This window comes from Schistocerca nitens, chromosome 1, assembly GCF_023898315.1.
Source record: "Schistocerca nitens isolate TAMUIC-IGC-003100 chromosome 1, iqSchNite1.1, whole genome shotgun sequence".
NCBI lineage: Eukaryota > Metazoa > Arthropoda > Insecta > Orthoptera > Acrididae > Schistocerca > Schistocerca nitens.
In genome coordinates this window covers 507,004,398-507,019,609 of record NC_064614.1, presented here as the reverse complement: position 1 = coordinate 507,019,609, position 15,212 = coordinate 507,004,398, and the positions used below count along the sequence as shown (strand labels likewise).

Here is a 15,212-nt window from a genome sequence, read left to right as displayed (position 1 = left end):
TAAGGTCCTGATGTCTATAAATGCTTGGCAAACAGTTACCATAAGTGAGTGATGAGTGTTTCATACTCCATATTTGTTGACTTGTGGTCAAGTCCAAAATTTTATTCAAATTAGTCATCCACAATTGTTAATAAACTGATGTTCATTGAGGCTGGGTCCACAGCCGCAGTAGTAACATTAAGACACTTGTCATATTGAGGAATGAGTTGCCCTTGTTGTAGAATAATGCCACCCTTGAGGTGAGACATGCTTTCACATTCTCCTTTAACTCTTTGTCATCTTCAAAACATTGTGACACCAGCCATTTTTTCATCTTTACAAATTGGTGAAAATCACAAGTTGACACAGGGCTGTAAGGAGGATGATCAAATAATTCACATTTGAAATTGTTATGCAATGTTTGTGTGTGTGCAGCAGTATGTGGCCTAGTGTTATTATGCACAAAAACGAAGCCATAAATTGGCATTCTCTTCTGAGGTTCTCTAGGTTTTCACTGTAAATTTGTGTGTCTTCCCATAAAATCAGCAAGGAGTACTTCCTTTCTGTTCCAGAAAACAGTTGCATGCAACTCATGTTTCGCCCCATTGCAAAATGATCAAGGAATTCGTCTCTTTCTGCATCATACCACATCAGAATCCTTTTCATATTGTGAACCACAGTAAGAAGCTTTGGGGCTCATTGTGCCCAACATTTGTGACAGCCAAGCTTATCAGTCACACTTTTGAACACACTGTCCGTGATATCTGAGGGAAACTAGCTGATCATTTTGTAATTGTGAAACTATGATTTTCTCTGAGCCTGTCCTTTGCAACAAATTCATTTGTCACAGCAGATGATCATTCACTTCTTTCTTCAGCATTTAAATTCATCCGATCTTCCAGGAACAAATAGCACCATTTTCTTACTTTCACTCATAATGTTGTTTCCGTACACGGCACAAAGTTCATGATGAATGCAGCTTTCATATTTTTCACATACAGGAACTGGATGATGGTGTGTAATTCACAGGTGGCAGGGATTTTTGATGTTATTGGTCATTTTGATTTAAAGTTACAATGCAAACAACAGTTCAGTAACTTTTCAGCAGCTGTGCCTGACTTGTACCTATGCTATGCTGAAATCATTCTGCTACCATCCTTCTCTGAACACCAGATAGCATCAGAACTTACCATGTGAACAACCATCTATTAATAATACTTTCTCCCAGACCTGCTAGTCCAGCAAGGTACGAGTATATGGGAAAGTTTCTGAAGCGTTAGCATGTTTGGGGAGAGTTACTGGCAGATAGAAACTATGGAGTAAGACACAGATTGTATCTGCATAGCTTAGTTGTTACGAGCATCACCTGCAAAAGACAAGTGTGTACAATCAGTCATCAATCTGCACCTGCACCTGCATTTAATCAGTCAGGAAATTCAGTTCTTAAAAGTATTTTAATGTACAACAAATGTTATAATTTCTCACCCCAAAATAGCAGTGTTAATTTAAATAGCTTCTTTAATTTTTCACAAAAAGGGGAAAAGCTTTAGTAGCTGTCAGTGTAATCTTACTAATACTAGGTCCACTTTTCAAGTAATAAAATTTCTTCTTCTCAATTAGATACTCTGTCACATTCTTTGTGATACTGTGTTTTAATTTGGTCTTCCGTCTTACTTGACTGCATGGTTACAGCTCTGGTTAGTTTTGAATTTTCGGTGATATTATTTACACCTATGTTTAGTTTTAAGAGTTTCTGTAAGCTCTCCTGTAACATTTTTTACTTTCTTCAGCATGTCATTACTTTCCAAACAAAAATTAACCTTTAAATACTTTCCATTGTGCTAAATGACTATTTTTTGTTCGATGGGTATTCACTTTGACAAGCTCAGGTGGCATTGATTTATCCTTCTTTGATTTCTTTCTTCTTCTTCTTCTTATTGTTGTTGTTGTTGTTGTTACTACTACTACTCCTGCTGCTGCTGCTGCTACTACTACTACTACTACTACTACTACTACTACTACGACTACACCTCCTCTCCTTAGACCAAGCGAGGTGGCGCAGTGGTTAGCACACTGGACTTGCATTCGGGAGGACGACGGTTCAGTCCCGCGTCTGGCCATCCTGATTTAGGTTTTCCGTGATTTCCCTATATCACTTCAGGCAAATGCCGGGATGGTTCCTTCGAAAGGGCACGGCCGATTTCCTTCCCCATCCTTCCCTAATCCGAGCTTGTGCTCTGTCTCTAATGACCTCGTTGTCGACGGGACGTTAAACACTAATCTCCTCCTCTTCCTCCTCTCCTTAGCTTATTTCAGAGTAGAACTGGCACCCAACATCCCCAATTATTTGTTGAATATATTCCAGTCTCTGCTTTCCCCTACAGTTTTTATCTTCTGCAGCTCCCTTCAAGTATGATGCAAGTTATTACTTAATATATTAACACATGTACTTTCCTCGTATCACTTTTTCTTGTCAGTGTTTTACACATGTTCCTCTCCTCGCTGATTCTGTGGAGAAGCTCTTGATTTCTTATATCAGTCCACCCATTCGTCAACATTCTTTTACAGCACCACATCTCAAATCCTTCAGTTCCCTTCTTTTCTGGTATTCCTGCAGTCCATGATTCACTTTCATACAATGCTATGCACTAAATGTACATTCTGGAAAGTTTCTTTGTGAAATTGAGGCCTACATTTGATACCAGTCAGCTTCTTTTGGCCAGAAATGCCCTCCTTGCCTGTTCTAGTCTGCTTTTAATGCTCTCCTTACTTCATCTGCCTTGAGTTATTTTGCTTCCAAGGTCACAGAGTTGCTTAGAGTTGCTTCACTTCACTTCACTTACTTACATTGTAGCCCCACAATTTTGACATTAAGTTTGTCACTAATCTCATACTATTTGTGAAAAAGTCATAGCATTGGACCTCATGGAAAAAAAAATTATTTATACGTAAAATAAGAGAAATGCAACCACTTACATGTAATGGATTGATGGGCGCTGCATGGATAAACATGCACAGAAATACACGACTGAAAACACTGAACACTGGCTTTTGCTCTAGCTCTTTTTCTAGTAAAACACATTCATATTTGGGTGTCTGCATGCTTGTGTGTGTGTGTCTGTGTGTGTGTGTGTGTGTGTGTGTGTGTGTGGGCGCGCGCGCCTACTAGAAAGAGCAAGAGCTCAAAAGATGGTGTTGTTGTTTTCTGTTGTGTGTTTCTGTGCACCATGCACCAACCTTTCCCTATTTTACTTATGTTTTCATCCACAAATTTTCATTATTGTTGTAAATTTTATATAGGTGGTGCCCCACAACTTATAAATATTTGACTATTTTTTTTGGTTGGACATTTCATCAAGTCCCCGTACGACAGAAAAGCATCAATAATATTTGACTAGTTTTGTCATGAAAATAAACCTAATATGATGCCCATCTAATGTGAAAAGTGATATACATATGTAAAAATTCATACCGTATAATAATGAAAATAATCAGTTTTTGCTAATATAATGGAAACGGATAGATAAAAAAATCTACTCGCCAAGTGGCAGCAGGGGAACACACTCTTAAAAGGATTTCACTTTTACAAGCTTTTGGAGCCAGTGGCTCCTTCTTCTGGCAGAAGAATTGAAGGGGAAGGAAAAGGGCTGAAGGAAAAGGACTGGAGTTGTTTAGGGAAAGGGGTACTAGAAAAGTCACCCAGAACCCTGGGTCATGGAAGACTTACTGGACAGGATGAGAAGGAAAGACTGATTTTTGGGGACTGCACCAGACAAGATTTGAAAACCTGCTTTGAGGTTTTCAAATCTCGTCTGGTGCAGCCCCCAACAACCAGTCTTTCCTTCTCATTCCATCCGGTAAGTCTCCCCTGACCCAGGGTTCTGAGTGACTTTTCTAAACTGTAACCCTTTCCCTAAACCACTCCAGTCCTTTTCCTTCCCCCCCTTTTCCTTCCCCTTCAACTCTTCTGCCAAAAGGAGGAGCCATGGCTCCGGAAGCATATAAGTGTGTGTGTGTGTGTGTGTGTGTGTGTGTGTGTGTGTGTGTGTGTGTGTGTGTGTGTGTGTGCGCGCGCGTGTGTGTGTGTGTGCGTGCGCGCGTGTGTGTGTGTGTGCGTGCGTGCGCGCGCGCCCCTGCCGCCACTTGTGAGTACATTTATTTTTGTCTATCTATTCACATTAAAATTCATATGTATTCCACGTATATTATAATAAGAAGTTAGAGTGGATTTATTATGTTCATATCCACTGCTGGTAAACAGGAAATGCAAGCTACAAGAAAGTGATGGTAAAAATGTATTGTGATGTTTCTAAAATTATGTGGATAATAATTAGAGATGTACATGAGCCACATAAACTTTGGGACAGTATGATGATAAGTTTCTAACAGAATTTTACATAATTATTTTAAACAGTACTTACACTGACAGAGTGAAGTTGCTGGATTTGCAGACTTTTCCATTCCTTTTCCTCTTTAACTTTACATGCACAGCACTAGATGAGGCTTCATGATAACAGGACATTACTTGTCTGTTCTAATTCCCAGAGACAAGTAAAAGTAGTTGAGCAGATAAATTAGTGAAGCAAATTGAAGATGCTTCTTCTCCAAGAGGCAGTTGCAGATTGTGATATTCTTGTGGGTACTGGTTGCAAGGAAAACAATTTGATAGAAACAAAAACTTCCTGGTCGAAATTTGAAACCAACTCAAAAGGATGGCCTTCTGGAATTTTGTAATGCTCTTCTTCAAACTGTTCTCACAGTAGTGAAGCAGAGTAATTAGTCAACATGAAAAGTTAGGGGCAAAGGGGAAAAAAGGTACTACTGTTAGTGAAATAGGCTGTGGTACCTCTCTTCATTCTCTCATAGGCAATGAGAAATGGGTCTCACTTTCCTGTTGTGTTTTTTGACACATATTTTCGTCCTCTGGCATGAAGATTCACTTGGATCTATTACTTGTTAATGTGCTCCATATTTTAATCTCATGTATTTTATATGGAGGAGGCCCTTGACCTATTACTCAACCTAATATCCATCTATAGTAATGATTGGTTAAAAACATATTTTAGGTTTCTGTGCAGGATTAGGTCTGCAGCCTGTTTTGATTGAGAAGAGATTTTGGTGTGGGACCAGATGACTGACTCATTTTTGATTTTGTGTGATTAACCATTCAGATGTACAGCACCTGCATTATTGTTTTAGGTATTTGTTTAGATTTATTCTCTTAGTATGTGCTAATTTGTAATAGATTTGAACATGTTTATGAAAGCACTTTTATGTACAAGGCTATTATGTGAATACAGATGGCATTCTTAGTAGTTTATGATATATATTTAGGCTGTCTATATCCATTCCATTACAAACACAAATCTATGGTGATAACTGTGCTGTTGAGTATCTTAAATCTCATATCCACCAACCATATTCCCTAAAAGCCCTGTAATTTTTTGGTATGGATGGTTGTGTGTAATGAATTTTAATATTTACTAGTTACAATTAGCCACCATGAAAAGAATAGACCATATTCACTTTAACAACAATATGAAAATGTTAGATTGCTACTCAGCCTGTGGAGGAGGCACTGAGTCGCAGATGCAATTAAAAGACCACTAAACTTTTGAGCTTTCGGACAATATAGTCCTTCTTCCAAAATAGAATATGCAACCATGCTCTCTCCCCCTCCCTCCCTCCCTCCCTCCCTCCCTCCCTCCCTCCCCCCCCCCCCATCCCTCACACACACACACACACACACACACACACACACACACACACACACACACACTATTTCAGGAGGACTTTTTTTGTTTGAAAGCTTGAAGTTTATCAATCTTTTCATTGTATTTGTCTGTGAGCCAATGCCTCCTCTGTGTGGTAACAATCTATCCTTTACATGTTGTTGTTATTCCACTTTCAGAATTCACTTCATATATATTAATTATTTATGTTAATAATTTCTTGCAGTAACAGCCTTGGTTGTTTTTTTAGCTAAATTTTTCTCTCTGCTTGAATTTTTAAGTTATTTATTGTACATACAGGTATAATGAGTATGTAAAGTCTTCTTAGACATGTGACATCAATAATTCAAGAGTTTTCTTTTTTACAGGAATAATGAGTACATATGGTCTTCTTGAACATTTTGAAGATATCAATGACCCAAAACAGTACAAGCAGCACAAGGCTTTTAATGAAGCATCTGAGGATTATATAAATAAAAGTCTATTTAAGGACAAGAAACTGAACAAGTTGTGGGAGAAAGCAGAAAAGGCGGGTTTCACAGGTGACTACATGATATTCATAAGATTTTTAAACTGCAGAAAAGTATAGGTATGCTTTTTCAAGGTAGAGCATTTTACTATCCACTCTCTTACATGGTTGGATACACTTTGTTCGGATATGTTCTTATTTTTTTTAAGTTTTTTGACTGTCTGTAATGTAACTGTTGCTAAATCATCATTACATTTTGTTATTAAAATATTATTGAGCCATTTTCCTTAATGTACATTTAGAAAATAATAAATTGCCCTAATTATTTTGCCTCTGCTTCCATACAGCTGAAGAGTTACAAGCCTTAAAAGAGGAATTTGGTCATCATCAGGACAAGATAGATCAATATTATTCTCTCCTGCACGAAGTAAAGGAAGGAATGGCAGCAGATGATTCAGACAGTAGTAAGCTATGAAATTCATTTATTATTATTTTTCATTCTTTCTCATGTAATATATGCAAAAGGTTGGCCCATACGTTTCTTCAGGAGGGGCAAACCATGAGCACTGCTTACATAAACGCTTGAAACAGATAGCAGCACTCATAACATTTTGTAGAATAGATTTCTTTTTCATGTACGAAAGAGAAACCAGTTGGAGGAGGAGCCTCGAAAGGGAGAGCAGGTCATTCAGTTTCTAGACTAAGAGCATCTGTTACGGTAAGGATGAGAGATAATATTGAAGGAAAAACCATCACAGTAGGATATCAAAGATAGGACCTTAGAAAGCGTTATGCTAGCAGTTCAGAAGTGATAAAAGGGACAGAGAAGAATTAAAGATAAAATAAAAAGGGAGGAGACTTCAAAATTACCAGAATATAAAGGAAAGAAATAAAGGCAGAGGAGAGGGAATTTTTAGAAGAGAGGGACAAAATAAATAATTATACATTAAAGTAAAATTCTAACAAATAACATGTAGGAGAGGAATGTAAGAAAGTGTGGGTTAAGCTTACTTTGAATGTTATCAGTTCTCTCTCCTTGTCTGTAGTTCAGACAACACCGAGCAGATTTTCTCCTCAGATCACCACTGATGGAAGTCTGTATTGTATGTCTCAATAAATGATTCAACAATTTGTTGCTGTTGTTGTTGTTGTTGTTGTTGTTGTCGTTGTCGTCGTCATCCTCAGTCCAAAGACTGGGTTGATGCAGCTCTTCATGCTACTCTATACTGTGCAAGCCTCTTCATCTATGAGTAACCACTGCAACCTACATCCGTCCAAATCTGCTTACTGTATTCACCTCTGGTCTCCCTCGATGATTTTTACCGTCCACAAGTATTCAATTGGTGGCCCCTTGATGCCTCAGAATGTGTCCTACCAACTGATCCCTTCTTCTTGTCAGATTGTACCACAAATTTCTCTTCACTCCAATTCTCTTCAGTACCACCTCATTAGTTACGTGATCTTCGCATATGAAACTTCCTGGCAGATTAAAACTGTGCCGGACCGAGACTCGAACTCGGGACCTTTGCCTTTCGCGGGAAAGTGTTCTACCAAGCGTGACTCACGCCCCGTCCTCACAGCTTTACTTCTGCAGTACCTCGTCTCCTACCTTCCAAACTTCACAGAAGCTCTTTACAGGAGACGAGGTACTGGCAGAAGTAAAGCTGTGAGGACAGGGTGCGAGTCGTGCTTGGTAGAGCACTTTCCTGTGAAAGGCAGAGGTCCCGAGTTCGAGTCTTGGTCTGGCACACAGTTTTAATCTGCCAGGGAGTTTTACCCATCTAATCTTCAGTATTCTTCTGTAGCACCACATTTCAAAAGTTTCTATTCTCTTCGTGTCTAAACTGTTTATCATCGATGTTTCACCTCCATACGTGACTACACTCCATACAAATACTTTCAGAAATGACTTCCTGACACTTAAATCTATCCTCAATGTTAACAAATTTCTCTTCTTCAGAAACACTTTCCTTGCCGTTGCAAGTCTACATTTTATATCCTCCCTACTTCAATCATCATCAGTTACTTAGCTTCCCAAATAGCAAAACTCATTTACTACTTTAAAGTGTCTCATTTCCTAATCTAATTCCTTCAGCATCACTTGATGTAATTCAGCTACATTCCCTTATCCTTGTTTGGCTTTTATTGAATTCACCTTATATCCTCTTTTTTAAGACACTGTGTGTTCCATTCAACTGCTCTTCCAAGTCCTTTGCTGTCTCTGAGAGACTAACAATGTCATCGTAAAACCTCAAATTTTTTATTTCTTCTCCATGGTTTTTAATTCTTACTCCAAATTTTTCTTTTGTGTCCTTTACTGCTTGCTCAATATACAGGTTGAAAAACATAGGGGATAGGCTACAACCTTGCCTCACTCCCTTCTCAACCATTGCTTCCATTTTGTGACCCTCGACTCTTATAACTGCCATCTGGTTTCTGTACAACTTGTAAATAGCCTTTTGTTCCCTGTATTTTACTTCTTCCACCTTTAGAATTTGAAAGAGAGTATTCCAGTCAACATTGTCAAAAGCTTTCTCTAAGTCTACAAATGCTATGAACGTAGGTTTGCCTTTCCTTAACCTATCTTCTATGAGAAGTCTTAGCTTCAGTATTACTTTGGATGTTCCTACATTTCTCCAGAATCCAAACTGATCTTCCCTGAGGTCAGCTTCTACCAGTTTTTCCATTCTTCTGTAAAGCATTCGTGTTAGTACTGTGCACCCATGACTTATTAAACTGCTACTTCATAATTTTCACACCTGTCAGCACTTGCGTTCTTTGGAATTGATACCTTTTGCTCACCAGATGGAAGAGTTTTGTCATGGCTGGATCTCCCTAGGGTATCAGTGGCTCTTCCTGCTTACCCATTTTGCACTTCCTGTCAGTGTCAATTTTTAGACATTGTAGTGCCTTTCGCCTGCTTAATTTATTGCATTTTTATATTTCCTCCTTTCATCGATTAAATTCAGTATACCAGTATCTTGTGTTACCCAAGAATTTCTGCTAGCTCTCGTCTTTTTACCTACTTGATCCTCTGCTACCTTCACTATTTCATCCTTCAAAGCTACCCATTCTTCTTCTTCTGTATTCCTTTCCCCTGTTCTTGTAAATCGTTCTTTAATGCTTCCTCTGAACCTCTCTACAACCTCTGTTTCTTTCAGTTTATCCAAGTCCCATCTCCTTAAAATCTTGTCTTTTTGCAGTTTCTTCAGTTTTAATCTGCAATTTATAACCAATAAATTGTGGTCAGAATCCTCATCTGCCCCTGGAACTATCTTACAATTTAAAACCTGGTTCTGTAATCTCTGTCTTGCCATTGCATAATCAATATGAAACCTTCTGATGTCTCCAGGTCTCACCCATGTACACAACCTTCTTTCATGATTATTAAACCAAATGTTACCTGTGATTAAATTATGCTCTGTGCAAAATTATACCATCTACATCTACATGGATACTCTGCAAATCACGTTTAAGTGCCTGGCAGAGGGTTCATTGAACCACCTTCACAATTCTCTATTATTTCAATCTCTTATGGTGCGCGGAAAGAACAAACACCTGTATCTTTCCAAAAGAGCTCCGATTTCCCTTATTTTATCATGGTGATCATTTCTCCTTATGTAGGTTGGTGTCAACAAAATATTTTTGCAGTCAGAGGAGAAAGTTGGTGATTGGAATTTCGTGAGAAGATCCTGCAGCAGTGAAAAATGCCTTTCTTGTAATGACGTCCAGCCGAAATCCTGTATCATTTCAGTGACACTCTCTCCCATATTTTCCGATAATACAGAACGCACTGCCTTTCTTTGAACTTTTTCGATGTACTCCGTCAGTCCTATCTGGTAAGGATTCTAAAAGAAGATGGACAAGCGTAGTGTAGGCAGTCTCCTTGGTAGATCTGTTACATTTTCTAAGTGTCCTGCGAATAAAATGCAGTTTTTGGGTTAGCCTTCCCCTCAACATTTTCTATGTGTTCCTTCCAATTTAAGTTGTTCATAATTGTAATTTCTAGGTATGTAGTTGAAGTTACAGCTTTTAGATTTGACTCATTTATCTAGTAACTGAAGTTTAACGAATTCCTTTTAGCAATCATGTGGATGACCTCACACTTTTCATTATTTAGAGTCAACTGGCAATTTTTGCACCATTCAGATATCTTTTCTAAATCATTTTGCAATTTGAATTGATCTTTTGATGACTTTATTACTCGACATGCAAACAACTTAAGACGGCTGCTAAGTCTCCCAAATCGTTTATATAGATAAGGAACAGCAAAGGGCATATGGTACGACCTTGGGGAACACCAGAAATCACCTCTCTTTTCCTCGGTGACCTTCCGTTAGTTACTACAATGACCTGTCTGACAGGAAATCACAAATCCTGTCACATAACTGAGATTATATTCCATAAGCACGCCATTTCACTACAAGCCACTTGCGTGTTAAGGTTTCGAAAGCCTTCCGGGAATCCAGAAATACAGAATAAATCTGAAATTTCTTGTCAATAGCACTCAACACTTGATGCGAATAAAGAGCTAATTGTGTTTCACAGGAACGATGTTTTCTAAACCCACATTGACGGTGTGTCAATAGACCGTTTTCTTTGAGGTAATTCATAATGTTCAAACACAACATATGTTCCAAAATCCTGCTGCACATCGATATTAATGATATGGGCCTGTAATTAAGTGGATTACTCCTACTACCTTTTGTGAATATTGGTGTGACCTGTGCAACTTTCCAGTCTTTGGGTACGGATCTTTCCTCGAGCGAACAGTTGTATACGATTGTTTATGGAGCTAATGCATCAGCATATTCTGAAAGGAGCCTAATTGGTATAGAGTCTGGGCCAGAAGACTTGCTTTTATTAAGTGATTTAAGTTGCTTCACTGCTCCGAGGATATTTACTTGTATGGTACTCATGCTGGCAGCTGTTCTTGATTCTAATTCTGGAATATTTACTTTGTCTTCTTTTGTGAAGGCATTTTGGAAGGCTGTGTTTAGTAACTCTGCTTTGGCAGCACTGTCTTCGATAGTATGTCCATTGCTATCGCAGAGTGAAGGTATTGATTGTTTCTTGCCGGTAACATACTTCACATATGACCAGAATCTCTTTGGATTTTCTGCCAGGTTTCGAGACAAAGTTTTGTTGTGGAAACTATTATAAGCATCTCACATTGAAGTCTGCACTAAATTTTGAGCTTATGTAAAAGATCGCCAATCTTGGGAATTTTGTGTGTTTAAATTTGGCATGTTTGTTTCGTTGTTTCTGCAACAGTGTTCTGACCCGTTTTGTGTACCAAGGAGGATCAGCTCCATCCCTTGTTAATTTATTTGGTATAAATCTCTCAATTGCTATCGATACTATTTCTAATTCAAGCCACATCTGGTCTATGCTTATATTGTTAATATGGAAGGAGTGGAGATTGTCTCTCAAGAAGGTGTCAATGCTTTTTTGAATAGGTATATGTTTCAGGCAAGTGCTCTACCATCTGAGCTACCCAAGCACGACTCACACCCTGTCCTCACGGCATTACTTCTGCCAGTACCTCGTCTCCTACCTTCCAAACTTTACAGAAGCTCTCCTGTGAACCTTGCAGAACTGGCACTCCTGAAAGAAAGAATATTGCAGAGACATGACTTAGCCACAGCCTAGGGGATGTTTCCAGAATGATATTTTCACTCTTCAGCGGAGTGTGCGCTGATATGAAACTTTCTGGCAGATTAAATCTGTGTGCTGGACCGAGACTCGAACTCGGGACCTTTGCCTTTCGCGGGCAAGTGCTCTACCATCTGAGCTACCCAAGCACGACTCACGTCCCGTCCTCTCTGTAAAGTTTGGGAGACTGGCAGAAGTAAAGCTGTAAGGACGGGGCGTGAGTCGTGCTTGGGTAGCTCAGATGGTAGAGCACTTGCCCGCAAAAGGCAAAAGTCCCGAGTTCGAGTCTCGGTCCGGCACACAGATTTAATGTGCCAGAAAGTTTCATATCAGCGCACAAGCCACTGCAGAGTGAAAATATCATTCAGGTATATTTTTCGTTTATTTTTGGAGGATTTGGGGGTTAAAATATTCAATCTCAGCACAACATCAATATGTTCACTAATCCCTGTATCCATTTTGATGCTCATTATTAACTCAGGATTATTTGTTGCTAAGAGGTTAATGGTGTTTTCCCAACCGTTTACTATTTGCGTGGGCTCATGAATTAACTGCTTGAAGCAGTTTTCAGAGAATGCATTTAGCACAGTTTCGGATGATGTTTTATGTGTACCTCCGGAATTAAACATCTACTTTCGCCAACATATCGAGGGTAAATTAAAGTCACCACCAACTATAATCGTATGAGTCGGGTACGTGTTTGAAATCAAACTCAAGTTTTATTTGAAACTTTCAGCAACTGTATCATCTGAATTTGGAGGTCAGTAAAAGGTTCCAATTATTATTTTATTATTTTATTCTAGTTGCCAACAATGACCTCTGCCCATACTAACTCACAGGAACTATCTACTTCAATTTTGCGACAAGATAAATTACTTCTAACACCAACAAACACACCACCACCAACTGTGTTTAACTTATCCTTTCGGAACACCATTAGGTTCTTGGCAAAAATTTTGGCTGAGGTTATCTCCGGTTTTAGCCAGCTTTCAGTGCCTATAATGATTTGAGCATCAGTGCTTTCTATTAGTGCTTGGATCTCTGGTACTTTCCCAACACACCTAAGACAATTTACGACCATTATACCGGTGGTTCCTGTATCTATGTTCTTCCTATGTTCGGCATGCACCATTTGTGACTGAGGCCCTTCTTGTGTTTTCCCGAGACTCTAACCTAAAAAACTGCCCAGTCCACGCCACATTGCCCCTGCTACCCGTGTAGCCGCCTCCTGCGTATAGTGGACGTGTGACCTATTCAGTGGAACCCGAAACCTAACCTCCCTTTGGCACAAGTTGAGGAATCTGCAGCCTACATGTTCGCAGAACCGTCTGAGTCTCTGATTCAGACCCTCCACTCAGCTCTGTACCAGAGGCCTGCAATCGGTCCTGTCGACTATGCTGCTAATGGTCAGCTCTGCTTTCATCTTGCAAGCAGGACCGGCAGCCTTTACCACTTCTGTTAGCTGCTTGAAACCAGAGAGAATCTCTTCTGAGCCAAAGTTACACACATCATTGCTACGACGTGAGCAACCACCTGCAGTTGGCTGCACCCTCTGCTGTTCATGACATCTGGGAGGACCCGTTCCACATCTGGAATGACTCCACCCGGTATGCACACTGAGTGAACATTGGTTTTCTTTCCCTTCTTGGCAGCCATGTACCTAAGGGTCCACCTTCTGTGGTTGTCCGGATCTTGCAGGCTGAGAGGTTTCCTCTGAAACAGGACAGGCAACAGTGGCAGCCATAGACAGCACCTGGAACCTGTTTGTGAGACAAACTGGGGAGGCCTTACGTGCGGCCGCATGGGAGGTCTTTTGCCACCTGCTATGCCCAGGAGCCACCTCCCAGTCGACCACAGGTGACGGGTCAACCTCAGTGTAAGCAGCAACTGGGCTGGCCACTGGTGAGGACCAATTGGAGGACTCGGACATGCTGGACATCTGTTGGATCCCCACAGCTGGCCCACAACAGTGGTGCCCATCCACTGCAGCCTCAAGCTGTGTAACTGAAGCCATTACAGCCTGAAGCTGAGAGCGAAGTGTCACCAACTCGGCTCGCATCTGCACACAACAGTTGCAGTCCCAGTCCATACTATAGACGGTGGAAAACTAAACTACGCAGATAAACGGACTATCGGCACATGCTGCGCAACTCTACAGTAGACCATGACATAAATGCTGGAACTGTGTCTAATAAATTAGATTGATACGCAGAGATTCAGAAAACTAACCTCCAAAGCACTCAGATGAAAATAAATAATTTGCCCCTGATTAGGAACTTGTAATATGTCACAAAATTGGTTTACTTTCTGACGCAAACGAAAACACGAGAACTGTGGCTATTAGATATTAAATTAACATGCAGAAATTCAAGAAACTAAATTATTAAAGCACACGGGTGATATTATAAAATTTGCTCCTGGTTAGGAACTCGTAAAAGTCACAATATCGGTTACTTCCCTGTAGCTGCTTGTGCCTCGGCCGGCTACAACTGCCTGACCAGGCAGCTTCCTCTTTCATTCCTTTCCCCCAGTCCATATTCACCTCCAGCTTTTCCTTCTCTATCTTTTCCTACTATTGAACTCAAGTTCCCCAAGACTACTAAATTTTCGTCTCCTGTAACTATTTTAGTAATTTCTTTTTCTCATCATACAGTTCCTCAATCTCCTCCTCAACTAGTTGGCATATAAACTTGTACTACTGTGGTGGGTCTGGGCTTCATGTCTATCTTGGCTACAATAATGCATTCACTGTGCTGTTCGTAGTAGCTTATCTGCATTCCTATTTTGTAATTCATTATTAAACCTACTCCTGCATGACCCATATTTGATTTTGTATTTATACCCCTGTATGCACTTGACCAGAAGTCCTGTTCCTCCTGCCACAGAATTCAGTAATTCCCACTATATCATCTAACTTAAATCTATCGTCGTTGCACCTACGGTACAGCTATCTGTATCACTGAGGCATGCCAGCATCCCCACCAACGGCAAGGTCCATGTTTCATGGAAGGGGATTCAACATTTATGTGGAAACAATTCACTGGGTGTCTGTGTCCCTGATGTGAAGAATTGTATCTGTATTGCAGACTGAATATGTTCCAAGATTCTGACAGAAAATTTTATTCAAACATTTCTATTATTTTGATAACTGCATGAATGTGCACTCTTCATATGTAAAGTGTTTAAAATCTCATCATAGTACTGAAGTGTATACCGGTATTCATTTGTGTTTAAATGTTGATATGTGCCTTTCTGTCCAACAGATTCTGTAGATAATACATTAGACCGTTTCAATGCTCTTGAAGAACAGGAAGAGCCTGCGAAGGATCACAGGCACAAAGCCAACATGTTACGGTACAGTTTGGTTACAGTGATAA

General features: G+C 39.8%; 1 protein-coding gene across 2 annotated transcripts in view; it reads left to right on the top strand.

The window, feature by feature from the left end:
- The window catches only part of LOC126253020 (alpha-2-macroglobulin receptor-associated protein), a 71,052-nt gene that overhangs the window by 29,375 nt on the left and 26,465 nt on the right, over positions 1-15,212 (top strand). For both annotated transcript variants that reach the window (XM_049954084.1, XM_049954092.1), the window contains exons 3-5: positions 6,080-6,253; positions 6,528-6,644; positions 15,099-15,189. In XM_049954084.1, the coding sequence (XP_049810041.1) occupies positions 6,080-6,253; positions 6,528-6,644; positions 15,099-15,189 (382 nt within the window). The remainder of the gene's footprint in view (positions 1-6,079; positions 6,254-6,527; positions 6,645-15,098; positions 15,190-15,212) is intronic.